General features: G+C 50.7%; 11 protein-coding genes across 11 annotated transcripts; 6 read left to right on the top strand and 5 right to left on the bottom strand.

Annotated features, from left to right (window-relative positions):
* Positions 1-1,751: 1,751 nt before the first annotated feature.
* On the top strand, positions 1,752-2,381 carry MRS44_011160 (uncharacterized protein; the record flags this gene model as incomplete). The annotated part of the gene is made up of 1 exon (XM_065619627.1): positions 1,752-2,381. The coding sequence occupies one exon, from the start codon at positions 1,752-1,754 to the stop codon at positions 2,379-2,381; it is 630 nt and encodes a 209-aa protein (XP_065475699.1).
* A 764-nt stretch (positions 2,382-3,145) lies between these two features.
* MRS44_011159 (uncharacterized protein) lies at positions 3,146-3,730 on the bottom strand (the record flags this gene model as incomplete). Its single annotated transcript, XM_065619626.1, has 1 exon — positions 3,146-3,730. The coding sequence occupies one exon, from the start codon at positions 3,728-3,730 to the stop codon at positions 3,146-3,148; it is 585 nt and encodes a 194-aa protein (XP_065475698.1).
* A 1,286-nt stretch (positions 3,731-5,016) lies between these two features.
* Positions 5,017-5,616, top strand: MRS44_011158 (uncharacterized protein; the record flags this gene model as incomplete). The annotated part of the gene is made up of 1 exon (XM_065619625.1): positions 5,017-5,616. One exon carries the CDS (start codon positions 5,017-5,019, stop codon positions 5,614-5,616), a length of 600 nt encoding a protein of 199 aa, XP_065475697.1.
* Positions 5,617-6,306: 690 nt separating this feature from the next.
* MRS44_011157 (uncharacterized protein) lies at positions 6,307-7,496 on the top strand (the record flags this gene model as incomplete). The annotated part of the gene is made up of 2 exons (XM_065619624.1): positions 6,307-6,813; positions 6,864-7,496. The coding sequence occupies 2 exons, from the start codon at positions 6,307-6,309 to the stop codon at positions 7,494-7,496; spliced, it is 1,140 nt and encodes a 379-aa protein (XP_065475696.1).
* Positions 7,497-9,421: 1,925 nt separating this feature from the next.
* Positions 9,422-10,258, top strand: MRS44_011156 (uncharacterized protein; the record flags this gene model as incomplete). The annotated part of the gene is made up of 1 exon (XM_046275770.2): positions 9,422-10,258. The coding sequence occupies one exon, from the start codon at positions 9,422-9,424 to the stop codon at positions 10,256-10,258; it is 837 nt and encodes a 278-aa protein (XP_046135144.1).
* A 448-nt stretch (positions 10,259-10,706) lies between these two features.
* MRS44_011155 (uncharacterized protein) lies at positions 10,707-11,480 on the bottom strand (the record flags this gene model as incomplete). The annotated part of the gene is made up of 1 exon (XM_065619623.1): positions 10,707-11,480. One exon carries the CDS (start codon positions 11,478-11,480, stop codon positions 10,707-10,709), a length of 774 nt encoding a protein of 257 aa, XP_065475695.1.
* Positions 11,481-12,592: 1,112 nt separating this feature from the next.
* Positions 12,593-14,467, bottom strand: MRS44_011154 (uncharacterized protein; the record flags this gene model as incomplete). The annotated part of the gene is made up of 5 exons (XM_065619622.1): positions 12,593-12,714; positions 12,845-13,090; positions 13,256-14,174; positions 14,229-14,236; positions 14,278-14,467. The coding sequence occupies 5 exons, from the start codon at positions 14,465-14,467 to the stop codon at positions 12,593-12,595; spliced, it is 1,485 nt and encodes a 494-aa protein (XP_065475694.1).
* Positions 14,468-15,667: 1,200 nt separating this feature from the next.
* MRS44_011153 (uncharacterized protein) lies at positions 15,668-16,765 on the top strand (the record flags this gene model as incomplete). Its single annotated transcript, XM_046270707.1, has 1 exon — positions 15,668-16,765. One exon carries the CDS (start codon positions 15,668-15,670, stop codon positions 16,763-16,765), a length of 1,098 nt encoding a protein of 365 aa, XP_046135147.1.
* A 1,664-nt stretch (positions 16,766-18,429) lies between these two features.
* On the top strand, positions 18,430-19,748 carry MRS44_011152 (uncharacterized protein; the record flags this gene model as incomplete). Its single annotated transcript, XM_065619621.1, has 4 exons — positions 18,430-18,596; positions 18,646-18,702; positions 18,752-19,237; positions 19,304-19,748. 4 exons carry the CDS (start codon positions 18,430-18,432, stop codon positions 19,746-19,748), a joined length of 1,155 nt encoding a protein of 384 aa, XP_065475693.1.
* A 601-nt stretch (positions 19,749-20,349) lies between these two features.
* On the bottom strand, positions 20,350-23,856 carry MRS44_011151 (uncharacterized protein; the record flags this gene model as incomplete). Its single annotated transcript, XM_065619620.1, has 8 exons — positions 20,350-21,858; positions 21,910-22,235; positions 22,285-22,581; positions 22,681-22,797; positions 22,848-22,996; positions 23,156-23,191; positions 23,333-23,576; positions 23,637-23,856. The coding sequence occupies 8 exons, from the start codon at positions 23,854-23,856 to the stop codon at positions 20,350-20,352; spliced, it is 2,898 nt and encodes a 965-aa protein (XP_065475692.1).
* A 304-nt stretch (positions 23,857-24,160) lies between these two features.
* Positions 24,161-26,212, bottom strand: MRS44_011150 (uncharacterized protein; the record flags this gene model as incomplete). Its single annotated transcript, XM_046279993.2, has 1 exon — positions 24,161-26,212. One exon carries the CDS (start codon positions 26,210-26,212, stop codon positions 24,161-24,163), a length of 2,052 nt encoding a protein of 683 aa, XP_046135150.2.
* Between the last annotated feature and the right edge of the window lie 1,143 nt (positions 26,213-27,355).

Raw genomic sequence — 27,355 nt, 5'->3', positions numbered from 1 at the left:
TTGTTATTGTTCATGTGCCCAATTTAACACGGAGTGATCATTCCGCCCGTACGGTTTCAAACTAATTACATCTAATGCAGAAGGAGCATGAGGCCTCTGCCAAGAGCTTGCTGGTCCATAGACAGTTCTCACAGTCCAACTAGGGTACAGAGTAGAAAATGACTCACTGTGATCTGTTCGGCGAACACTTACCTTGTAGCCAGGGGATGTGGTCATATGGCGGGGCGCAACTCAGGGGTATTATCCGGGAATTTGGTAAGTCCCGGACGACTTGATGGTTCGCCTAATCCCCTCTCATTTACCAATATGGTCATGATCAGCAACGTCCAGGGTAGAGTTGGGATGAAAATCCTTCGAGCCGCGGTCCCTCGGCTTTCGGTAGGGGCTGGATCCAGACTGGCGGGGCTGAGCCGAGAGACGTCCCGATTGACGAAGGGTCAAGTTGGAATGTGCTTGTGGAGTTGACATGAAAAGTGTATTGTTGCGTTGCATTTGTGTATTTATATAGGTAGATTGTGAACTCTAATAGCATTAAGACAAAGATCGATAGGCTTTCTAGTAGCAGAGCACCGCTGGAATCACTAGGCAGGTCTCGGAGGTCTAGGAAACTCGCTTAACCCGCACTAATCAACCCTTCATTTGAGCTAACGCCGACCGAGAGCCTGTCGGTGACGCTGAAGAGGCCTTCCGGTATCAGTCGAGGAAAGGGTAAGAAGTTCAATAGTGCCAAAAAAGAGACGGAGCATCGGCCATATTAGACGTTAAGTATATTTAGCGGTCAATGGTAGGCATAAATAAACCAAGTCACAAATAATAAGTATCAAGCGAGGCAATAGCTACCCTGTGTTCTCATGCTGTTCATAGTGCGTGTGCGCGTCACCGCGCCGAGTAGGAATCCTCCAAACTGTCCAAAGTAGGTTTTCAGAAAAGCAGAACCGTGGTTAAAGGTTGATCATTGAAATCTTGCCCGAAATTTTGTACCAAACAGGAGATGAAAAAGGAGTCTGCGTTCTAGTATGGCGTCCTACCCTGCGCTTGGCTGTAGGTAGGGAGTGTAGGGCTTACTCCGGGTTGTTAAATCTGTAATCATCTTTAAGCCTCAGGCTTGATCATTCTTCATTCCCAGACAACTGGAGCCTCTTCTCTTGGCCCAAGACAATTGTTGGTTGGTGATATGTGGCGCTTCTACGCACCCTGTGGGCGTTGGAGATCACCGCCTCTACTTCAAGACATGCGCCCTTGTTAAGGGGGACTTCGCATTGAACCCCCCCCCCCCAGTTCCATTATTATTGTTGTTGATACACCGTCCTCCTCTACAGATGTGTTCTTTATTGTAGTTGAAGCCCGGCTCTCGATGGGATAACTGAGCCAAGAGACCGTTCTCCTCTACTTCCCCCATTTCCTTTGCTCTTTTGTTCTATCCCCCACCCACTGCGACGCTTCCCAATACATTACACTCCTTCAAATCGCAATGAGGCGGCTGTTGTTTCACTTAGCCCTGGTAGGCAACATCGTCCTAGCCACTGCTGCCCTTGATCACCCCGGACTGATCCAAGGGTCCTTATGCTTTACGTACCTGTCGACCTACTTGGCCCCTGTACAAACTTGGGCTGCTAGCTTGGATCCCGTCGAGTTTTCTTCTCCTGCTATTGATAGGAATCAAACGTCAACATCCATCGAGGCTCTGCCGACCCTGGATTTTCCAGACTCTTCCTGTCTTGAATCGTCAACCCTTCCAATAGATGATGAGAATGTGCCGACACAGTACATCGGACTTCTCGACTGGGGCAACCGTGAGCAGAGAAGCATCGGGGACGTTCACATCCAATGCTGCATCTGCCACTAGTGGAACTACATCTTCCGGGTCAATTGGACTCTCCTCTTCATCTTATATACCACAAGAAGAGTCTTCTTTCTCATCAGAATCAGCCTCGGGCGGCCCAAATCTTTCATTCATGTCTTCTTCAGAGGCCCAGTCCTCTCCTACCACCTCATCGGAAGTTTCTTCTATTGATATCACGCAATCTACGACTTCTAGTCTTAACACTGACTCTGAATCTACGGAAGAAATCCCTTTCTCTATCTTATCCTCCGAAGACACTTCTCCGCCTATGCTCACCTCTTCCGAATCCACATCCGAACCTATCTCTCTTGAGCCCACGACTTCTGAAACCGAATCCTCTGCAACATCCGACGCTGCCTCTAGCGGGGGTCTTAGCACATCCGCAGCGACAACAGAGCCTAGCGCCTCCAAAACATGGGGCGGTCCGTTGACGACCGTAGCCTTAGCCCAGCCAACCACCATATACGAGAGCGGCGCGGCGTGGGATGACCAGACCAGAATTTTAAGCTTGCCTTTCAGAATTGGTATAGAAGGCTAGACAGACTCGACTGTATTTGTCAGTCCAAACGGGCTATTGTCTCTGTCTTCTGGATCAAGCGACTCCGAAAACAAGGACCTTCCAGCTCCAGGCCTTCCAGATGCCGTCTTTCTTCCTTTCTGGGATGACCTCTGCTTCATCACGGCGATTGGGAACGGGGTCTTTTACGAAGTGTATTCATCCACACTGGGTGGCCTCGAAGTTACGTTTGGGTGGATTGGTCATTCAACGCAGGGTCCCGGGACCTATCACTTTGCGGCTACCTTCCATGAGAGGTTCCTGAGCTGTCTGAAATTCATGTATTACACGATAGAGGATAAGAGGGCGAGTGCAACCATTGGGATTCAAAGACTCCGAGACGTTGATGTTTATTACGCCCCTAAGTGGTCGTTTAATATGCCTGACGCTGTGCCGGACGGGTCGACGTTGACGTTGGATATGGGCTTTTCTTCTGCCTTCACCTTAGGCACTTTTGATAACACTGCTTGTGGCACGCGCGAACTACCCCATAATAACCTGAGGACAGAGCTGCATCAGGAGTTTATATAATTCAATGTTCACTTCGAAAGGTCATGTGATCTCTCTATAGTTTTAGTCGTCGTTTGATCTCGTCTCTCCATATCCCCATTTGCCCGCGAACCGCCTGAAAGCATCTCCACTGACTCAGATCTCTCACTTTGACCATACTTCCAATATCTAAAAGATCCCCATGTAGTGCCTGCTGGAATGAGAACCCCGATGAAGTTGACTGAGCACGTTTGGGATCAACGTGGACCGCGCGACCGACCAACACGCTTGTCTTTGGACGAACCCTCGCCGTTGTCAGTTGTATTGTCACGCGTAGCATCCCGCCCAGATCGGCGGCCCAGGTGGGGGACTAGCGGAGTTACAGGCTGAGGTCGAGACGGGCTTGAACGAACCGGTGGCTGCGGCTCACGGCTGGTTCTGCTTGTGACAGTGGGAGGGTTCGAAAAGTCTGGTCCAGGCTTTTGTAGGTTGGCTACTGCCAGCCAGTCCAGACTTTCAAACTTTCCAGTGTGGCCGAAACGAAGTTGATTCTGTTCATCAAGCATCGTGAAGGGCACGAGCATGTTCACACCATCGCCGTGGAAGAGTAGCCCGGAACCGTCCAAAGTGGAGCATCTTGTAGCGATTACAAAGTTGTCGTTCGACGGTACCCGTTCCTGTAGAAGTGACTGAAGCTGAGGGTCAAGACGAGGCGCAGACCACTGGGCCGGCTGTCCTTGGGGAGGTGGGCCGGAGCGCGCGGGTCTCTGGCTTTCATCGGGGTGGTTTATTGACCTGGATGGTCCGGGGGTGCCGGAGGGCTTGCCATCGGTGGGCGCCATCTTGGCTGAGAGACTTGAGGGTGGCGGATGTCGCTTGCTAGATGGTATGGTATGATGTTTTGCTTTGCTTTGCTCAAGTTGCAAGAAGAGTTCTGCCCAAGGAGCACTTGTCGAAAGAGTAGGAGAAGATGATTGGAGAAAGGGAAGAAGAGCTTATGCGAAGTGCTGGAAGTCTAGATATGGTCGAGTGAGGCTGGCGTTTGAACAGAGTCTGTTGGTTCATCCAACATTGGACAATATCAGTAAACGATCTCAGATTGTGAAGCGAGATCTAAATTCCAAACCCGATGAGTCTGTAAACGAATGAATGACCCTGGATAAACAATACGGTGGCAAACGAGCAGTCCGAAAAGACAGTAAATCCCCAAACAGGATTATTAAATACCCCTTTTCAATTCTAACCACCGTTTATTTCAAGATGTTTGTATCTATTGTCAAAGTTCGCCATGGCAAGACATCTCGCATAGAATCAACGGTCCCCAAACGAGTGAAATAATGAGCTGATGAAAGAAAATCGAGTATGCTTGGGGGGATATAAACAGATATGGTTGGGTTTGATCCCAACATCCGGATCAAGCAAATCGTATAGGGGACATGATCGTAGTGGCTCTGGTTGGTTGGATATTATTCACTCCCTGGTTCATCGTCCCAGCATGCAACATCATCAATACTTTGTGATGAGTGTTCACCTTCTTCATGTTATGTAGCTTCAAAAAAGAGCCACGGGAATGTTCAATGGGTCTATTGTTAGAACCAATTGTACCTTGTTGTTCAGCTAGAGTTCAAACAATGAGCGCACGTGGAGGTAGTCGTCGTAGATAACGCATTAGTCTACTAGTTTTACTTTCTCCACTGGATCATCTCCAATCCTCCCTGCATGATAGTCCTGATATTAGGGGGCAGGACACACCGCTTCAGACAGGCATCAAAGAGCAAGATGCATGTCGCTAGACTCAGGGGGTTGCGGGAGACAACGGATGCTTAACTGACAAGTGACAAGACTGACGCCAAGAACACCGTGCCTTTATTCTCCGTTGAACAATTGAAGCCACTCCAACAAAAGACAAAGGGAAATGAACGTGAACACTGAGCAGACTGGAATTACCCATACCAGGCGATGACAGGGATCTGATGAGTATAAGGTCGACAGATCTCGCTCCACTATCAACACCTTCCTTGCCTCTTCATCGCACTCATCTTATCAAGCCAGGCCGGTTTTCTATTCTCAACATCAGCAACAAACTCACACCACCCGTTTTTCACTATCAGATCATACACTTTGCAACATGCATCGCTTCACTTTCCTCTCTATTCTCCTCTCATTCGGGGCTTTCGCGGCCAGCATGACCGCCGACCTGCCGGAAGTCGTCTCTAACAGAACTACTAGCGATCGGCAGGAAATCGACTGGGAAAACGATTGGATAATGAAGATCTTGCGCAAGCACTTGGTGAGAACGGACGGTATGGAATTGGAGCCGCGAGACGTTATCTGCGGCATGTACTCGCAACTCGGGAACATTGACGCCTCGTTCCGGTCAAACCCACCCACTCTTGACGCTCTGATCTACGATAAGGCTAATTCCGAGTCGTTCGAAAGGACGCTTGATGATCTGGAAGACAAGTGCAACCAAGACCCTTCAAGATACGAGGAAAAATGCATATCCGCCGCCGAGGCCTTGTTGTTTATGGATGTGGCTCTTGGTGCCAACGAGATCGGTGCATTCTACACGCAACAGTTTCGTCAGACAGAAGAAACTGTTGGGGAAGTGCTGATGAAGCCCGAGATGTGTGGAGAGGGATGGAAGCATGGCCAGAAGTATGTCAAGGGGCGACAAGGCTGGAGAGAGGAGGAAAAGGCCTCGCCGGTACTTCGAATTCCTGTGTAGGCAACGTGATGGGAGACTATGGAGTAAGGGTGCGATGAGAACACTAGATTGACACACTCTTTTAGCTTTTATTGTCTTTTGATTGGCCGAAACAATTAATATCTATCACCGGTAACACCGGGATTTACTCCTCGTATCATTTTCCCACCCTGGTTGCCTCATGGCTGAGAGGCTCTGTACCAATCTAGTGGTCCGCGCGACGATGCCCTTGATCTTGGGCAGCGAGATATCAAGTACTGGAATGATGCTAATCATAAACAGAGTACTTTCACATCATGCGCGACTGATTATGAAGAACGCCGTTATTGGGAGTCATGATGACTTGGTGTGGCTCCATGATTGAGTTGTGGTGGGCCTCAACAGCAGCAACAAACTCTGAGGTTGACGACGAAACGCTTATCAGATGACCGATAACGCCTTATTCTCGATGCACGAAACGGTCACGTTTGTTGACCTCGTGCAGAAACGCGTCTCAACGGTTTGCACTGGCGTTTGTTTGCCTGAGGCTCCACAGTGCAACTCGGCCAAGCTTGCACTGCTGCAGCACCTCTCACCCGCCTCGACTCTGCGAGGTTCATCTCTTCTTTTCCCTCGAGCAGCCTCGATTTCTTCATTCTAAAGCCTTCAAATAATCATCTCCACGCTTCGTGCATCATCAGATTTCATCTCTCCCGCATCGAACAGCTCATCATGGCTCCCGTAGTCGAGCGTCGCCGCAGCATGCGAGCCCCGGCGCGAGTTTCTTACGACATGATGAGGCGCCAACAGCGCCGCCGTCAGACCAAGAGCCTCGATGGCATTTCTAACATCAATCAGAATGAGCTGGGCCGAGAGAAGCAGACTGCGGCCATCGCGGACCAGTCCCTTGACGGAGTGAGCACCGACACGAGCATGAGCGACAGCCCTAGCAACCCGCCCGGCGCCAGCGATTCCAAGAGATCAGCCAGGATTCGAGTCAAGGTCAGCCCTCGATCATCCAGCTCTTCCTCTGAGGAGCTGAGCGCGAACCTGTCGGCTACCACCTCTTCGACTGTGCCGCGCGCATCTCTCCCCAAGACCCGCAAGTCCACCATGAGTGTGGCACCAAAGCACCTGCGACGACGCACCACTTCATCCGCGTCCCAACAGACCCGTACACGCCTTTCCTTGGAAGAAGCTCTCAACCGAGCTTCTCCATCGGGACTCGTAGTCCCTCAGGTATGTCATCTTCTCTCACTTTCTAGGCGATTTCAATCTGACAGATGCAGGGCCAACAGCAACAGAACACCGCCCTTCTCCAGAGTGCTCAAGCTGTCACGGATGCTTTGCGAAACCACCAAGAGCTTCTCGCCAAGGAATCCTCTGCCATGCGGGCACAGCAACGCCAGCTCGGCGCCGACCTCATCTACATGAAGTCCCAAGTCCGTTCTCCCGCGGCTCTCTTGACACGCATCTCCATGCTCAAGAAGGACCTGTCGGAGCAGCTTGACGACCAGGTTGAACTGTACGAAGCTCAGCAGAAGTTTCACAAGCTCAAGGCGAAGCTGGGAAGTATCTCCATGGTGGGTCTCACTGCTTCTGAAGAGGACCTCATGGCCCGTCAGAGGGGACTCAACGAGAGCATCAAGAAGAACCGAGAGGAACTCGCCGAGGCGGAACGCGACTTGCTTGGCGTTAGAGACGCTCAACTTCACATCGACGCCGAAAAGACCAAGTTGGACAACCTCAAGACCCAGCACGACAAGCACCTCGAAGGCATGGAATGGTGGGACGCCATGACTCGTCTCGTTGCCGGTGGACCCCAATGCAACTGGGACATCACCGACCTGGTCAAGATCTCGCAGACCTTTATCACCTACATGGAACCCCGACTTTCTGACGAATCGTCTGAGTCTTCTTGAAGCGAGTATGCTGGATCTGGTGTTTGACTGACGTGGAATGTGCCGTGTCTACCTGAATGGTTTGGAATGGATTGTACGATTGGTTCACATGGAGGACAAATGAAGGGAGTGTTGCGAAGCAACTGGCATTGAGTGACTGAGGGTTTGGCTTTTTCGACGTTGTGGAATACCCATGTACCTACCGAGGCGGATAATTAATGATCTCACGACCGTACGTTTTGGCTTTCAACTTGACGAACTTGAAGTTGGTGGTGAAGGGTCCCACGTGACCCCAGGAGATCTCAACCGCGATGTCATGCCTCACCGTTCATTTTGTTCGCCTCCTTTGTCCCTCGACCGTTCATTTCTGTATTAGTGATCGCTCAGCTACTACCATTTGAAGCGCTAACTTAAGAGCCTTCTTCCCTCTCATGGAACTTGAGGATGATGCATCAAACCCACCGCGGATGTGACTCCGAATCCTCCCAGCTGAAGTCTCGGAGGGCCTTCCGTCCGGGCACCGAAGCGCGACCCCATTCCCGCACCGAAGATTGGCTTTAGAGATGATGCTACCCCGGCGCCAAGTTAGTACCCTAGACAAGACTGGCTTTGGCATTTTGCAGGGTAGACAAAGTAAGATGCCATCGCGTGACTGAATACTGCCTTTTGTTGGCGATTTCAGTTGTCTTTTCATGGTTACTATTAAGGAACCATGCCACGGCACTGGTATCTCCAAGTGATGTTGAGGTCGTTTAGACACGAAATTGTGAAGAAAGGGCGCCAATAAATCTCGAAATAGTCAACTAATCTGCCTACAAAATCGCAATGAGATTTGGGGGTGTGCCAACACTGCCATGAGCGTGGAGAAGTGCACTGGTCAAGAAGAATGGCCACCTTCGCTGGCGCGCGCATTCCTCTGACAAGTCCTCAAGATTCCAGAGCTCTCTTATCGGCGTTGCCCAGTGAGCCAGCAACCAGTCATGAAGGCGAGTCTGGGTGTTATCCGAGAACGCAATCGGTGTACACTCGAAGCTGAGTGAGTTGCAGGCACGGCAGAAAAATGGTGATTCCACAACCAGCTCACTGAAGTCATAGAAGACTCCACGCCGAAAAATGCCCCCTTCTTGGTCGATGCCATTTTATCGGTCCTCTGGCACAGTTATCCCATCTAGGGCCGGGCTTCAACTATAACAAAGAAGACATTGACCAGCCTTTAATGTGCGTGAAATCCACCAAAGCAAGTTGTACTCGTCAAATGATAAAGTCCAGCATGGTATCGAGCTCTGCGGCTTGGGAAGAGTAAGAGTAGTCGCAGGTTTGCTCTCGTCAGCCTTTAGGTGAAGCTAGCACGTGGCAGTAAAAAAACTTGAGACACTTGATTATCACATTTGATCCTGATGACATGGCTTACACGATGAGCACTCCACCATCAAAACAGGACCATCTGATCCCAACGCACTAGGATATCTCGAGGTTCTTCGCATAATCACATGATAAGTTCTTCGATTTTGGATCAAACACTGCATCATTGCATAGTTTCGACTGGGCTAAAGAAGATTACATCGATTGGTACAAGTAGTACTACTCCATATGCTCCTAGTATACTGACTTACGAAGGTTTACGACTAATGACCAGCGTTATAGATTCATAGAATATTCTAGTGAGAGTCCCAATACCAGTGAGCATACCGATCATGAAATTACCTTTCACGTGGTTGATGCGGATGCCCGGACTTTACCGGCGATAAGTACCGTATTTGCGTCCGGACTCGGGGCGATCTATCTACCCGGCCTGAGCACTACCGGGTCTGGAGTGGCGTCACGCGGCAGCTACCTAACATTATTTGTTAATAAAGTCGCTAACCACCCACTGACATCACATTCCGGTGGCCCTCTACCCTTTAACCCAATATCGACAAACAATCCCTACTTGATCGCCTCGAAACATGGCCACAAGGACTCTGGTAGTCGGGGGAACCGGTGGCATCGGCTACGCGATAGCCTCGCGCCTCGCCGCCGAGTCCTCATCCTCCATCGTGATCATTAGCGGGCGCAACAAGCCGCAGGACATCCCACACGCGAACATGGAGTTCCGGCCGCTGGACGCGTCGTCGATGCGCGCAATCAAGGACTACACGACCGCGTACAAGGCCACCAAGCCGCCAGCCCTAGACTACCTTGTCCTCAGCCAGGGTATCGGAACCATGGCTGGCCGCACGGAGACAGCAGAGGGCATCGACAACAAGATGGCACTTCACTACTACGGCAAGCAGCTGCTAATCCGCGAGCTGCTGCCAGTTCTCAAGGACGACGCCAAGATCCTCATCGTGCTCGACGGGAAACGCGGTAACCCGTCTAGTCTCATCTGGGACGACCTAGATCTCAAGTCCAACTTCAGCCTCGCCAACGCGGCCGCCCACTGTATCTCCATGACGGACGCCATGGTGCAAGCCTTCGCGACGCAGCAGGCGGGCAGTAAGAGACACTTTGTGCACGCCTACCCTGGCTTCGTGCGGACCGAGATCTCCAAGAACCTGCCGTGGTATCTGAGGACCCCGGCGAAGGCCGTCGGCCCTTTGTTGGGTGTGCAGCCTGATACGTGCGCCGAGAGGCTCATCAGCGGGACACGCGAGCGGGCAGCGGACGGCGACAAGCTCTGGAGTTTCATTGATGAGAAGGGCCATTTGATCTCGAACAAGGCAAGCTGGACCGAGCAGCAGATTAAGGATGTCGAGGATCACACGTGGAAGATTATCGATGATGCGCTGAACACGAAGGCTTGAGTCGCAGCTGAGGGGAGGAGGTTGGACGGAGACACAAGTTAAGCTCCCGATATGTTTGACCTTGTGAGACTAGTTTCACAGGTTTGCCTCTGCGTATTTTCCAAGTCTGATACTGTTTTCTTTTTCACTCAGTCAGTCTTATCTGGCTAGATTGGGAGTGTAGGTGGAAGGGATTTTGAACGGAGGGATACGGCGGGTCTCGACCAAATTGTCTGGTGGCCAAATGCTTCTTCTATCCTGAGAACTCATATGACGAGCTTGTTCATCCCCGCAACCAAGGTTGAGACACACCGACCCCAGAGACACAGTCCAATATGGCCCATAGCTATCACCGGCGTTGTGGAAACCCCATTTCCTCGGCGCCTTGCCTAGCTCGCCGTGCTTGCTCAGCGCCCCTGAGAGCATCTCATAGCAACATACGTCAGCGTTGGATGTCATGTGAATTTCCTCATTGCTTGTGCAACGCTGCGTCGAGATTCAGAAGAATCACCTGGAGGTCCTTTTCCTCCATCTTTGCCAAACCACAGAGACAAAGACCATGAACCTTTTCCCACACCTGCAAGGCCTTTTCTTCTACGCTGCACTGTAGCAACTCCTTCCTACACGCCCTTTCCTGTGCTCCTAACTCAGTAGCCTCCTTTTCTACCTTTGCGCGAGACTCGTGAATCTTTGCAACTTTCTCTGGTAGAGCCGCCAAGGCTGCCCTGACCTCTGCCTGGTTAACCTCGAGTTTTTTGAGCTCAGCTTCGTGATTTGTCAGGATTTGCTCCAGATCCGTGACTTCGAAGGTCCGAAGAAGGCTTCTCAGGCCAACGATGAGGTCGCGTTTCTTGTTGACTGCGGTGGTGAGATCGTCGAGTTGCCTTTTGGTCTTGATCTGACTATCATCATCAAGGAAGCTCTGAGTGCTGTCCAGATACTCTGTTTTTTCCTTGAGGCGCACAGATATAAGTGCCCCTTGGGATCGGGCAGAAGCGAGGCGTTGTGGTGTGTTGCTGTACCTGTGATAGCAATCCGTCGCACATGTAATCCGCTGATATGAGACGTCGTTAGCTTCTAGGGCCGAATGTTTCCCGAATCCCATTACCCCCTCATGGACCCCTTTCTCGCTTAACTCCGGTTCTTCGGCTGACTCAACAGAAGTTTGGCTGGGAACCTCTGCCCCGCTCACTTCAACATAATCTGAGAACATGGTTGATGGTGTCGGAGATGGGGGCGACATACTGAACTCCAGAATGAGATGATGGGCATTGAAGATGTTGAAAAGTGTGGGAGGGACGCAAGCAAATATCCTTGGATGGGGGAAGGGGGGCAGGAAGATATAGCAAAATTGCTACTGTGTCTTTTTCTGTTGTGGCTGATGGCTTCTTTTAGAGCCGTCATTGACGATGACAATCGCTAAGTAGGCAAACAACAAGCTTTTTGAGCCTCGGGGAAATCTGACCGAAAGTCTGTCTGGGGATGCATTTGAATCGGCTAGAGCGAAACATGAACTGATCAGGCAGAGTACGGCGATTCCTATGGAGCTGGACGAGAACAGGTATCATGAAAGTAAATGAATTGATCAGTTTAGGCACCAAAATGGGGCTTTTTCATTCTCTCCAAACGGTGGAAATGCGACTTAAGGTGATGGTAAATTAGCTTGAGGCAGGCCTCCCTCGGGCTGCGGCCTGCCAAAGTACTACGGTCTGCATATGCAAGAGATTATCCAAGAGGAGATCAGGGAGCAGGCGTTCAGTCATGATTGTTGAAAACAAAAGAGAAATTGGGTAATTAATATTAAAAATAAGGACTCTCGAATTTAGCCAACGCACGAAAGTGAAAGGCTGGTCAAGAGAAGCGGACAAAAAGTGATACTGAAGGGTATCACGTGTTCCATCACGTGCACTGGCCTCGCCTGCTGCACCAATGAAGGCCCACAGACGCACAACTCAACCCAAGCATTCTCACTTTAATTCAATCCCTTGGACGTCTCATGTAAGGATGTGCGATGTGGAAGGCTAGAAATGCAAAAAAGAAAATTGTGCGACCACGCCAGGATTCGAACCTTTTTTGCTTTGTTAGTCTTGTGTTCGAACTTGGACAATGTTGAGTGGAACTAACCTGGAATCTCTAGAGAATTTGCGAGTTGTAGACCGAAATCTAGCGCCTTAGCCATTAGGCCACGCGGCCTTTGTTGAGGTTTAAGCCGACTTGTTGCTGGTTTCCTGCCAGGACCGCGAGTTTGCGAAACGATCCAGCGACGACTTCATGCAACTGTGTGTGCTGACCACAAGGTACTGTCGCACTTGAGGTTAAATCCACGGCTCGTATTATGACTGTTCACCGGGAGTTCTAATCATCGAACTGAAACAGACGTGAAATGTCGATCTGGCGCAACGTTATTTCGCGGTACACAATGCAGTTGAGGACCTGGATGTTCATCTTGAGTGAGGGTCTTCTGAAATGAGGTTTAACTAGAATTATACAATACAAGCGCAGACCATTACCAATCCGGCCGAGGATGATCAGGCCACTTGTAGAGTGGCTGATCTGGACACGATTCCAGAAGATCCCCGTTTTGTCGAAGTACCTCTTTCCACTCACTACTACCCGGGACTATGAATTGAAACTCATCATCGCCTTCTAGCCCGCGGCGAAGAATGAAACACTCCTTGTCGGTGTGACCATAATGCGCAAAATCTCCACAGGTAATAAATTTGAGCGAAGGTGGTCCTTCGGATCCAAACGCCCACTTGGTGAGCGAGGTGAATGGTTCCAAAAGTCGAAGACGTTGTGCCGACTGTGCAGCTCCTTGCGGCATGTCCCCTGCAGAGCTATCGGCGGTGGGACCTGTGAAGGGGTCAGATCTTGTGTCTCGAATGCATCAGCAGCGTCATCATGGAGGAGACCAACGATCTTCGTCCACGGGCATGGTAAACCGTCGCTCGTCGGTTGTTGCCGGGCGTTAAAAAGGTGCAGATCATCTTACCACTTTTTCTGGCTCGCAACCCAAACCAAGGCACTCAAGATGAAGGTTTGAAGACGGGTCTTGGGTCGGGGCTTTCCCATCACCGTCCCGGTCGGACTCCTCTTGACTGTCTTCAGAATTCCAGACAAGGGTATTATCGATTACCCCGTCGTATTGCGCGAGTCTCTGCAAGGTGTCTCTGTGTCGAGAAATGTGCCCACATGGCGGCAAGATCCCGATCAATTCCTCAAAGCTCAGATATAGCTTTTGAAGACCTGAAAAAGAGTCGAGAAAACCCCAAAGAGTGCTCAGTCGTGGAGGATTAGGCCAATCGCCGTGGTCCTCTATTTCCAACTCCTTCAACTTGAGAGCGACGTTGACTTTTGGAGCATACTCGAGAAAGCTTGTCCACTTTGGACATGATCGGAGTGTTAGCGATCGAAGAAGCCCAATGTTCATCTCGTCGATCAAACCTGGCCCAACGCGTACATGTGAAAGCGGCAGTTTGGTCAAGGCATTGAAGATAGGCCTCGGGGTGGTAGTACGCAAGTGCCATTTCCAAATGCAAGCAAAGAATCCGGCCTTTTTGTCCCCATTTCTCGAGCTGTCCATCCAGGAGTCAGCACTGCCAGTTGCCCAACCTTCACTGTCACTGTCATCGTAGTAGCCGTTTATTTCCTCGACCCTCTCCCAATCTAGTAGATCAATTTCGACTTCCTGGAGATGTTGGGAACTTTTGATGATGAGGTGGCCCAGCTCGAGTAGATAGGCAGCGTTAGGTCCCTTCCAAGAAAGACTCTTGAGCTGGCGAAAATTGGGGAGACGCATAGGTTCGCAGGCGCCACGAGGGCACTCAGGGTCTGTGATGAGACGGAGAGACTGGATCGTAGGGTGCATTCTACCGAGAATGCCCTTCTCGGCCAGAATCTCTTCACGGACGCAAGTCCCCATTTCCCCATTTCCCAGCTAGCGATTATGTCAGGAGAGAGTCCTCCAATGCTGTTTGGGTTTCTTTCTTACCTGAAACTCTTTATCTTTCGAGGCATAAAGAGCTTGATGACCGACACACCCTTGTATTCCATATTCTCGAAACGTTCCTCTCCTTCATCCATATCAAGACGCCAACCTAGATGCCGACGCATGGTATACAAGTGAGGGCAAAACAAATGTCTTTCTTGACCGGATTCGGGACCGAAGTGAAGCTGAGATGTCTTCATAGATGCCTCTTGTGGGAAAGTCGAGCGAGTGGCATCATCCATGTGAAAGTCATCGGTCAGGGTGACGGCGATGGAGGCCCAGAGTGTCTTGAGAAGAAACTTTCGTATTTCCGTAGACACCAACGACAACGATTTTATATCATCTTTCCCCAACTATAGGAACTCGGAGTTAGCTATCACACTCGTTCAGTGAGTGTGAGTGTCCCGCAGGTGATTCTGAGGCAGCGTCTGGCTGGCATACCAATGCAACCACCATTTCAAATGGCACCAGTGGGAGTTTCGACAACATAATTATGGCGTTCTCTGGGAAATCTCTCTAGCAACAGATGCAGCGTCAAAGAAAAGGCGATGGTCAAGACGTCAGAATGCTGATACGCAAGAGGCGGGGGAGTTTTATCTGCTTGTGGCATTGTGGCAGTGCGTCATGTTTCAATCACAGTTCTCATTTGTAGCCTCTAATAGGTCGGGCCGCGATGGTGATTGTGAAGGCGGGTGCCTGGGAACCCATAACCGCCAATCAATTAGTCAAAGCTATCAAAAGAAAGGTGAAAGTCTGGTGGTTTAGTGGCACGGTTCGAAATCGAAGGTTCTTGGACTTTATCATTGAACTCGATACCCTATGGCCGAGATCTATACACATCGAGTTCTACTATCGCTTTATTCGACTCAGGCAAAAGAGTATGTTCACGAGGCGTATCCCGTTCGCTGAATTCCCATTCATGCCGATCCCATGAGTCCAGAGAACCTCCAAGCAGCTACCCTAAAGGGTCAAAGGTCAATCTATCAAAGCTGTCAACAGGGGCTAGGTATGGCTTTGGCACTGAAACTGCTGAGCAAGCTAAACCGCCATGGGGGCATTTAGGACTTGATTGGAATGTACTAGCTAGGATCGGGGATGATAAATTGCTTTTAGGCTTAGGTACGTATCAGTTAGGAAGAAATACACTGCAGACCCCTCCCTACACCCTGCACCTTGGGGAAGGCTTCTTCCCGTCGTGGCACGCTTTAAGCACAGACTGGAACAGGGTTGTGCCTGCGTACGGTTGCATTTTAGGGTGGCTTTGCAGCCCAGGGCCGGATTTCATCTGTACCCCGAGTCCCCGTTATATTGTGTTATAAAAGCTTGAATATGCTGTAGAATTTTCATCCTCTTACCCTCCGTAGTCCTTGCACTCTATTTTGCTTCAAATCAAGCACTACGAGAGCCTCCGGTCACCATAAACACAACCCATATCAACCATCATGGCAGCTTCAGCGAACGGTATTTCTCATCAAGTGAGAGGTGCCATGAAATCAAGCGACCCTCTTCCTCTTACCGTTGAAGAGCTCACTGCCTCCTGGTTCACCAAAATTCTGAGCAAGCCGGTCCACGACGTCAGGGTCGTCGAAGCTATTCACGGCACGGCATCCAAGATCCTTCTTGAGCTGACCTTTGAGGACTCTGCCGATTTTCCGATCAGGGTTTGCGTCAAGGGCGGCTTCAATCCAGCTCTGACCGGCATTCCCTACATGCTGGCCGTCTACAGACTAGAAGCCGAGTTCTATTACCACGTCGCCCCAACCATCAAGATGCCTCTCCCTCCAACGCTTTATAGTGGTACGGATACCGTCAATGGGCAGGGAATCGTTGTGATGGCCGATCTAAAGTCTCGGGGGTATACATTCGGAAACCCCCTCGAGACCTGGCCTGTCGATCGGGTGCAAACGAGCGTCGAGCAGCTAGCCACTCTCCACGCGAGCACATGGGGTAGCAAGCCCGAGGACATTCCATGGGCCAGCCAGACTGTTTCGCTCAGGGATGCAATCTTGGGCCTGGCGGCCCCAGAGGCATGGGAGAAGCAATTCGCCGGGGAGGCTAGACCTCCAGTGCCAGACCACATGATGGACCGTGAGCGGATGACGGCGGCGTTTCAGGCCCTCTGGAAGCCGTCAAACTCGACTCTGAATTGCCTAGTCCACGGCGATGCACATATCGGCAATACATTCATTTCGCCTACTGGGGAACCTGGATTCCTGGACTGGCAAGTTATACATACCGGGTCAGTCATGCACGATGTTTCTTATTTTATCATTGGCGCGTTATCGATCGAGGACCGGCGGAAGCACGAGAAACAGCTCCTCCAGTCTTATCTCGACGCTTTATCCCGCGAAGGAGGGCCTCGGTTGCAATCAGGAGAGGTTTGGGACGAATATCGGAAGCATACTTTCCATGGATTCGCGTGGGCTCTTGCTACGCCGATGATGCAGAGCCGCGAGATTGTTCACGCGATGACGGAACGCCACTGCGCGGCCATCGTAGATCATGAGAGCATAAAGCTACTGGAGGCGACTGAAGAGTAGATGGATGCTCCCAGATGTGCCAAATAAAGTGTTATCTGTACATATACATTGATGAATGTACCTGCCAAGTTCATACACATTTAATGCAGGCCGAGTCAGGCTGAATGAAACTGGCATCATCGGTCTTTAAGATGCCCCTTGCAAAGGCCATTAGTGATGCTGACGAAATCAGGGGCTCTCGGACTGTAGAGCACCATCTGCAGCTTCGGACTCCGCGGGTTGCGCGGGCCATGAGGATGGGGGATCCCCTATTCTTTCGGGGAACGCCACACCGTGCCGTTCTTTAGCCGTAAGTTGTCGTATAAGATACGAAGATGGGTGTCAAGGGTCCGATCCAATAATAGCAACTCGCTTCGAGGTCTGTATGTATGGTACCTGGCAGGAGATGCACAGAACGAACACATCAATGAGATGGAACCATTATTTCAGACAATAATACGTTCCCAAGAGGTACCTGCGTTAAGAACAGTGAAATACCTGAAAGCTATGGACTGCTGTCGACTGATTTTCTGTGTCTCACGGGGCAAAGAAACGCCTGTTAATCCTTGAGCAAAGCTGACCAGGCCGATATTATCGGCTTGTACATGCCCCAGACGACGAGAGTGCTGAGCTGATCTGTCTGAAAAGCCAAGACCAAAACAGCATTGTTGTGTAACATTGCTCCAGGGGACAAGGCTGGGGACCACTCTTTAAAGTTTCGCACTCGAAGTCGGCTTACAGTACAAGAATTGCTCTAGTTAAGAGGGTGTTTCCGGCCCGTAGGGAGGCGTTTCCGGGGCAGGCTCCTTGGACTTCCGATTGGGCGGCCAGGATTGGCATAAACTCTGGCATTTGGGATCGTTTGGGGATACTTGAGAGCGCCTACAGTCCAGCCTAGTTCTTCCCGTGCTTGATTTCCCAGCTTCGTTGCATCTAGCTAGCAATCTACTACTGTTGGACCCCTCGTGCTCGGAAGTATCTTCCCAGTGCAACAGAAACTAAGCGCGGGGAACTGGGCCGGTCTCTAGGGTCCCTGGACCATCAATTACCCCACAGGGGCATCCCAAGCGTTTAAACTAGTAGTTCGTGGCCCTGTTAGCTCGTCGATTGAAACCCGTAGCGTAGCCGTGCCGCGTAGATCACTGATAAAGCCACTCGGTCCACCCAGTGAGAGTCAAGGTGGCTTCAGGTTCGTATCTCGTTCCAGTACAGCACCACTTTGTCAAGGTGTCATGCATGTAACATTCTGATTCATGGTCCCTGGCCATTGTGGAGGAGCTCCCTTCATCGGCGAGTTCTTCATTGTTGGTCATACCACCGGCCACCACAGTCGCCAGCTTGCGGTTCTACGCTGTTCTCATTCCTCCCTCGAATGGAGATGGAATGCGGTGGTAGGTAGGTTGCCAGTCTGCCTTTTGGTGCTCTGATGTCGAATTTGTCCTAGCCCCAGGGGCAATGAACCCTTTTGTCAACTTCCTTTCTCTTTCGTCTACTTCCTTTGTTGGGTAGTCGACGGCTCTTGGCCTCCCGGCTTCGAGGGTTCTCCACACCGTCGTCATACATGCGCAACCTACTTCTTTTTAGCTGACATTATTTTCTCCTACATCAAGCAGCACGATCCGTAGCAGAGCTACTGATCTAGAAGGTGTCTCAACATCGCAGACATGTCGCAGGGCGAGGGCGCAATGCCTCCGCCTAAAGGCGTGACACCTGACTTTGACGGGAGCACTACTCTCCAGCACTCCGTCGTCGTCGTTTACTCATGTACCTTTGCCATCGCCACCGTCACCCTCGCGCTGCGGCTCTACAGCGCCTCTGCCATAGTCCGGAAATTGGATTGGGATATACGCAAGTTTCGCCATCGGTTGAGATGCCGCCCGTATTGCTAACGTGGGTGACAGCTCTGATCCTTTTGTCGTGGGGAGGATCTTTGGCCTTCTTCATAGGGGTGCTTCTAGGTAGGGGATGACTTGGTTCGCGGGAGGAATATAGCTAATGCGAATGAAGCGATTCCGTCTGGCTTCGGGAAACATCTATGGGATGTTCGAGCGATGGATCTCCAAGGATATCTGAATGTAAAGTTGCTTACCCGTATACCTCGGTCGATCACACACTGACTACGGGCGTTTGCCCTGGACAGCTCCTCCTCGTGCTCGGCCTCACCTACGTCTGGCCTCCTACACTTGCGAAGCTGGCCATTCTAGTGCTATACTACCGCCTTATCCCCAATTCGCGTTTCCGAATCGCTCTTTACGCTGTCGCCGCCGGCCTCGTCATATACACTCTCGTCTTTACAATCTTGCTAGCTGGGCCATGTCATCCTCAAAAGCCCGGCACCAACACTTGCGTCGTCAACCTGACCATATCGCAGGCGGTCCTCAACATCGTCAGTGACGTAATTGTTATCGTCCTTCCAATCCCCTTGATTCATCGCTTGAACATGCGTCTGAAGCAGAGGGTAACTGTTGGCCTTCTCCTTGCCCTCGGCTCTGCGTGAGTACCCACCTTGACCTCGCAATCCATCATTTCAATTTGCAGTAGTCTAACCTGGTCGACTAGTGTTGTTATTGTTTCTTGTATCCGCTTCGGCTATGTGCAAAAGATGCAGAAAAATCCCGACGTCACCTGGACCCAAGCTTCGGCTTCCCTCTGGAGCTGCATCGAGATGAACACCGGGATAATCTGCAATTGCCTCGCTCACCTGAAGCCTTTTGTTCGACGACATATTCCATGGCTTGCAAAGTTTGTCTCCGGAACGAGTCAACAAAAGTCGTATCCCGATGAGGTCGACAACAGTCACAGCTTCAAGCGGTGGAGGGGCGACAAGGAAAGCCATGGGTATCAGCTACACAGTGTCGGCCGTTCGCAGGAGCCGGCTGCTGCTAGCACGGGTAATAATGTGGTTGTTGTTGACGAGTTCCAAGTCGAGTTCACACCGTCGAGGAATACGGGCGAGGCCTCAAGTACGGAGGATATCTTGGTACATAAACCCCGGTATATCTAATCTGGCCTACTCCATACCATGAGATAAAATATATAAAATTGAGAAGAGAAAAGATTTCTTGCCGTGGGAGCTATACCGCGATCTAAACTCTGGATCGGTGATAATCTCGTCTAGACGGGGCTTCTGATGAAAGTGTTGGTAGAAAACCCTTGCTTCTTATCATGAATTTACGCCAACTTCCCATATTAAAATTGTCTCTCCAGGGCTGTACAAAGGCAAGCCCATATTCCAGAGTTAGGAAGTGGAATAGATTATATTTGCATGCATGAAAGTATGATGCGGCGCAAGAAAAGATGACGCATAATTCTGCTGGCACCTAATATATTGTCATGCACTCGGCGTCGCTGTAGCACTCCTGGGTGAACCACCTACAAAGACTAGAGAAGCTGTCAAGGCCATCAGAGTGGAATCAAGCCATGGTTACACAGAAGCCGCTGGACAGTGGTGGGAAATCTAACAAATAATGCTGGTCTAGGAGCATTCTCGAAATGTCGACAGCATAGTTCAAATAAGCGACGCAACCGTGGGGCTGAGAAATTTGCAAGGCCGACTTATTAATCAAGTTATGAACTATCAAGACAAAAAGACAGACGGTACTAGATCAATCTGCGAAAACTGACTCAAACAAACTCGTACTCGTCAGGTCCTCAGGCAGGCCCGGTACTAAGCCCTTATCCCTCGCAAAAAGAATAAAACCAGTTGCCATTGCCAAAGAGATGCGTGTTTCCATATCGACTTCAGCATCACCTCGATCCCTGGTATCTTCTCCCAACGTATCCACGTACCGAGCCATAAACCTTTCCACAACCTCCTCCAAAGCCCCGGATAAGCCATTGGACGGATCCAAACAGGTGTCTTCAAGGGTAACTTTTCCCTCGAGTATGTCGGTCCTAGTCTGATCAATGCTCTCCGCCAAGATGTCCCAGGTAATCCGATGACGCTCGCTGACCTCGGAGCGAGAGGGCATGAAGCCATGTCTTACCAACAGCAGATACATACTCACAAGGCGCCTATCAGAAGAGTCGTCGATGTCGGGCAAGACAGCCTCCCCAATGATATCAGAAGTAGCGATGTGGACTTGCCTACAGAAGTCCCTAGTTCTCTCCAAGTCCTGTGTGGGATATGGGAGTTCTCTGAGGGCTTGAACGAGACCGCTAAGTTTGGCACATATCGACTTCAGCCACGACCCTTTCGCCTGCAGGAGCCGTTTGAGACGAGAAAACTCGGCGTCTTGTCCACACTCAACCACAGTCGCAATATCAAGAAAGCAATGGATATTGTTATCTCCTTTCCCAGTGAGAAGAATGCCGTCGCCGAGGACGTGAGCGAGTTCCTTCCAGCGTTTCGAGGCTCTGATACATTTCGGTGTACGCATGTACTCACGTAACTCGGGACGAGAAGGGATAGGGGGATGCATGTGATGCCGAGCTGTCGCCGGCCCGTGTGCGCTCTGGCCGGTTGAGGTAGAGTTCTCATGATCTCCGAGTCCAAGACGGAGTTGGAAGACTTCAATAACGCTGACGAGCCATTGAAACGCCTCGTGTTCAACAACCTCATCCCTGTCAATCGGTATCTTCCTGAGGGATAGGAGGATATCGAAGACTTTGTGTATCGCCGCTTTCTGATCTTCTTCGGTCTTGGGAAGGAAGACTCTCCCAGCTTCGTCCAATTCATACTGGGCTACCCCATCAGTTGAGCCGCTCGAGTTGTCGGAGAGCACATATCTGAGCTGCTCAACACCCTCTGGTGTATTGGTCAAAATTCGTGCCCATAGCTTCTCGATGAAATCCTGATCTTCGGGGTCGTTTTCATGTGGAGGAAGTTGATCCAAAAATGATAGGCGTTGGAAGACGGTCTTCTTGCTATTGAAGGCGGATGTTGACGCCTTACATCCCTCGACATCAAACGTGTCCAAACTATCGGAAAATCGTTTCAAGAAACCTGATTCTCTGAAGATATCGATTGACCAGGGTAGATTTTCCCAGAAGTTTGTCCACGACGGGATTTTGGAGATAATGATAGATGCGTAGATCCAGAGGGCTACACGAACTCGCCTTCGCCGATCAACATGATCCTTGATCACGTTCTTTTTGCGGGAATCATCGCAAGCCTATATTGAATTAGCATATTGAGCCTGGCGCAGTAATGCTGAAGTACCTACCATGAGGGAGTTTTCAAGTTTGTCGTTTGCCATGCTGATCCTCAAGATGATCAAGATACAATAAACCAGGTTGACATCGGGTGTAGACTTTTGAGTGACCTGGTTAGCAGTCTCTTGGATATGATGAAACAGACATAGTTCTCTATATCGGCATGAGAGCCAGATGAGAGCCTTGTCGCATTTCAGGAGGGTGTCAGTTGGAAATCCATCCAAGCAAGATGGAGTGAGATTCTCTTCGCCACCCGTTTCGCCACTTTCAGGGAGGAAGAGATGCTTGCCACTGCAGAACGAGGAGGAAAGAAGCTGTCCTGAGTTAAGGGGATGAACTGCGATGGAAGTATTGACAACTCACTGTCCAATGCACCCTCTGCGAACCCCCGAAGTCATAGGGAAACTCAATTTGATCGCCTTGAGGTACGTGTTTGACCAAAAGACCCCATAGTTCTGCGACTCTGGAGCTGCTGGGTTTCCGGAAGCGTTCTCCGGGGTTTGCGAAGAAAAGGAGTTTGAGCAAGACGGAGCCCAGCATGTAAGGCACTTTACATTCTTGCCCTAGTACTTTGATGACCAATGGTCTCCCAAGGCTTTCAAAGATAAGGAATTGGAGGTGCAATTTGTCCGCTCGCGGCCCATTGAGATATTCAAGGACCATGGCTTCATACAAGGATGTCCCTAATGCAAAAGTTAGCAACAAAAAGCAAGAGAATTTTGTATGAGAAACAGGAATGGCCGTTTGCCAGGAAATACAAATCAGTTTGGTATGCAACTCACTTAGAAAGAAGGAGCCTGCTTGGATGATTTCCAGAAACTGCGCCTTGGTGCATGGACCCCTGAAAAGCCTTGGCTTGCGTAAAGCTTGACAAGCCTGGCAGGGAAAACCCCAGAGCACTATTCCCCTATGTCAGAGATCTCCGGTTGTAAAGGGACATAACACACACCGATTTGTTCAAGAACTTGCAGCGGATACAGACACCTGTTAATCGCGCTGCCCGCTGTCGCTTGAGTTGGTCCTCGTCGAGTCGCCCATGTCTCCCGCCTCTTTTGCGTGGCACCAAAGGCCGCTGCTGCGGGAAGATTGGTGGGCAACCTAAGTTATAGGCACTAGGACCTAATTTAAAAGCGCCTGGCGCTTCTATCGAGGGTCTGCCGTTTACCACTGTGCTCGTTGCATGGGTATCGTCGGTATTTTGACCAAGTTCTCGGAATGAAGATAGGCCAGAAGGCGTGCCATGGTGCCAAGGCTCACGAAGGTCGGTCCTTGCGTCGAGCATTTCCACGTCGCCTAATAGACATCAAATAGTTAGATTCATCATGAACTTGAGGCTAGCCAAAGCGGGGCCGTATCTGCTTACCAGAAATATGGAGGCCAAGGTGTTGATCAAACATTGGTTCAAAGCCTTCCAGGGCATCGGGTTGATCGAACCTAAGTTGGACTTCACCTAGGGGAGGCTCAGTGGGAGGAAAAGGAGCGTTGCTTGCGAGATCAAGGTCCATCGGATCAGGGTCAGATACTTCGAATGTAGGAAAATCTCCGTCAGGGAAAGGGAACGCCGGCCAGAGTGAAGAAACCTGTTCTTGAGAGAGATTGCTTTCAACATTTGGGTCAGGCTGAGAGCCCTGGCCTGCATGGACACCACCGAGCCACGGGAAGTTGTCGGCTATGGGAGCTGGAATAAAGTGTAAGGATGTTTCAACGCTTACACGTAAGGAGTAAGATCATCACCAACCTATGTCGCCCATTGACGCATGTTCGCTGGGCCAAACTGCATCAGGCATCTCTGAGAAATCAATGCTAGAGACATCAAAAGTCGAAATATCGAGGTTGTCTAGAAACAAGAGAGGGCCAGGGGCGTCTTCAGTGATGGTTTGGGTAGTTTCAGGATTGGTGACTGGGGCGTCCGGGTCGAAAAGGGGAGGAACTTCACCCGCATCTTTGGAAGGAGGCATGATGCTCAACTGATGAGTGCTTATGTCCTATTATCGACGAAGCAGGCAGAGCCATGCCTTCTTATACTTGATGAAGGACCAGGCTGTGGCTCCTCTTCTCGCCTATCATAACGCTGTGGCGTTATCTCACCAATCATCGCTGTAGGCGGTAGGAACGTCTTCTTGGTACGTACTCTAAAATACTGGGGCTGCATCGGATTAACCAGTCATGGATAGAGGCGGAAGGTACATTGACCAAGTACCTGTCTCACGCAGTCTGGAATACAAATGGTGAGGCTAGCTCAGTCGAGAGAACGCCCATCCATCAGAACAAATCTAGCCACCGCTTTGCCTGGCCTTTGGAGATATTTAGACCGAGTGACTCTTCACCTAACCATTCAGTAGCCGACGTACGGGCTCCTGGCATGGCTTCTTCCAGCTCGTCGATCTCCATTTGGTCAATGTCCATCTCATCGGGGTCACTGTCACTGCTATCTGACGGCGTCCCAGTGTCGTATCTGCCAGAAAAGTTGAGTCCAAAATGTCGAAAAGTCCGTTGTGCTTCCTTCTCCACTAGGGCTCTGCCAAGCGGTGTCTTCATGACTTCCATCACCTCTTTCGTTCTTTTTATAAAGTCGTCATCGAGTACAGAACTGAATTCCCACGTATCGGAGTCTTTAGATCGCACAAACCGGACTGTATCGCGGCGCGACCCGTTAGGCGTGTCGCCGGTGCTTTTCTGGGGTCTCCCATCTTTGTTGGGTTGATTCTGTCCATGGGGCAACTGCATCGAGCTTGAATGATGACCCTCTTTCATCTTGGCATCAGATCCCCCTGATAGCTTGGACTTGTTGGCCTTGCGAAAGGCCTTCGGTAGCTTGAACTGCGGACAGTTCCCAATCCATTCACCTCTCTGATACGCCTCTTGAAGAAGCTGGAAACCTTCGTGTGTCGGTGTGTACCCAAACCAGCTTCTGGCTGGTGCATCCATCTGCCTCACGGCTTCCAGAGACACAACCGGCAACAGTGTTGCGTCACCCATGGGCGACTCGGTTTTGCCAAGAACCGGGTCACCGACCGACTTGCTGCCGGTCTGTAGGTTTCTGAGGCGTTCCATCTCTTTGAATAGTTGTGCTTCTCGGGCATCAAGGGACTCCTGGTCACAGTCGGCTCCAGTTCCGACGTCGAAAACAGCTGGGAATTTGGATGAAAAAGAATCAAAGTCGGCTGGTGCCATCATGAAATCATTGATGTCAAGAGGCCCGCCATCCGTGCCGCGTTGAAACGCCTCACGAATGCTGGCCCCTTGTCCGTTTTTCAGGCCGAGAGCTCTATGACCGACATCTTCAAAGTAACAGGTGTTCACGTAAGTTGCCAGCTGTGTTTGCTGCGAGACATCGGCGACGGTACGGGGAAAATTGTTCAGGATCTCCATCCACTGCCTAGAAATAGTCGTTTCAGGGTCGGCAGTGCTGAAGTCTTGCTCTCGCAAATAGGCCCGCCATTCGTCGGAAAGGTTGCCTTCGAGATAGGGCTGGCCCAGGATCCATTTGCTCCATCTGATGACGACCTCCCGAGATTCGGCATGTGAGATCTCGAACCACTCTCTGTGATCCTGTCCGCACTGGCCGCATGCCAAGACCTTTCGTTTGGCCGTGAGTTCGGCATGGATCAGGGCCTCGACACGCATCGCATGAGGAAGCAACGGGGTGTGAGCCACCACCTCAGTCACTGGGATGCAGCTCGCCAGTTCATGCGCACGGTGTTCAGGATGATACTTGGAGAAACCAATCTTCAACACCGACACTGTACTCAGGTCCATTTGCGACCGGAGAATGTAGATGTAGCCGAGACCTTGCCCCTGGAGTGCGCTAGGAGTCAACGGGCTGAGCATCTTGGCCCTGACCTCCTCACTGACAGACTTTCTGTCTAGATTGCCCGTCCTGAAGGGGCGGAGGAGAGACCTGAGAGTTGGCCGTGTTTTGCTTTGTCCGGAAAGGTGCTCTGCTTCACAGACAGCGGCTAATGCTGTCAGCATTTTAAGCATGCGACTTCTGAAGGGTTCAGAGTCGGATGACTTCTGCGCGCTGGAGCAGATTCCTGTTGCTTCCTGGGCGTTCGCTTCTGATTGAAAGATGAACGTCAACACGGTGGTTTTGTGAGGAGTTTCCGGCAGAAGATGTTTGCGTGAGGATGGGTCCTCGAGACGATCTGAGCCTATCCAGAGACGGCTAAGACGGGAACAGCTGCATCCCATCTTCTGGGTGCGGTCCGGGGACATTTTTCTCTTGAACGTTGCTGCGAACGATGTCTTGGTGTGGTGGAGTCTGATGGTAAGGACGGTTGGATAAGCTCCAAAGCTTATTTGCTGTGCCATTGTTGACCGAGGTTTCTGGGTGTTGTTGTGGGTAGAAGAGGGTAGGGAACAAGCCAGAGCACAGAGCACAGAGCTAAAGATATGGATTGCGTCTACAGATGACGGACGATGGTGCTGTCTTTTATTCCACTGCTGGGCTGCCTCTGCCTAGCCGCAATAAGGCAGACCTTGGCCGTTTAAGTGGCCAACACTACCTAAGCGTGGGGGAGATACCAATTCAGGTAATTGAAATTTCCTGCTCGAGTAGATATGGAACTGACGCAATTCTGCCTTACCGTGGGGGAGATTTCCAGCTAAGGCAATTCAAATTACCTACTTGAGTAGGTAGGCCATCAAGTGAGTCCATGTTGCCTAATCGCTGGGGAAGCCTTCTAATTCGGGCAACCTAGGTCTGTCAAAGGGCTCGAAAAAGCGGGGGGGGGGGCTTCTCAAGCAACACATCAGAAATACCCGTTGGCTATCCGCCTTGTTGCTCCCCATTTCAGAGCTTGGTCGATGACTGAACAGTTCTTAAGACAGAATGACCACTTGGAGTTAATCTTCTTGCCCAGATAGCAACGCCAGCTAATCACAGTCTTCGTCTCTGCCAACTGCTTGGAGATGATTGTTGCTTTAGGCTCTTGACTTGCACTAATCTTGTCGATGAACAAGACATGGACTTGGAAGCCTTTCTTGAGGCCTTGGGGGTGATATTAGTGGGATCTGAATAACTGACGTAGAATTTGTTATGAGTTCATAACACTTATTGTATCTAGTTGTAGCTGAGCCAAAGTCATGAGCCCTTCCCAAAATTATCTGTCATCATTCAGTCAGGCCGGGAGTCCGTTCGCAGGTCCACTTGGGTGCATGATTATTGAAGATGAACTCTTCTCGACTGTCCATACGAGGCAATGATGGGCCGAGCGGCTTGTCGAGAACAACTGGGCAGATGCGGGCCGGCAATAGTCTCTCGGTTCAGCTGCCCACTTTGCTCTAGGCGGCCCGGGGTTGAGATCTAGCCCCACAACCTAGAATCATCAAGATGAAATGGTCTAGTATAAGTAGCCCCTGCATTCTCTGCAATATCTTCTCGGCAATTCAAGCAAGCTATCATAGCTCTCGTCGCTATATCAACATCTTGTCGCACTCATCACCAACTCACAT

This window comes from Fusarium solani (assembly GCF_023522795.1).
Source record: "Fusarium solani strain SB1 chromosome Unknown bctg00000007, whole genome shotgun sequence".
Lineage (NCBI taxonomy): Eukaryota > Fungi > Ascomycota > Sordariomycetes > Hypocreales > Nectriaceae > Fusarium > Fusarium solani.
The sequence above is the reverse complement of the archived record's forward strand: the minus strand, read 5'-3'. Positions and strand labels throughout refer to the sequence as shown.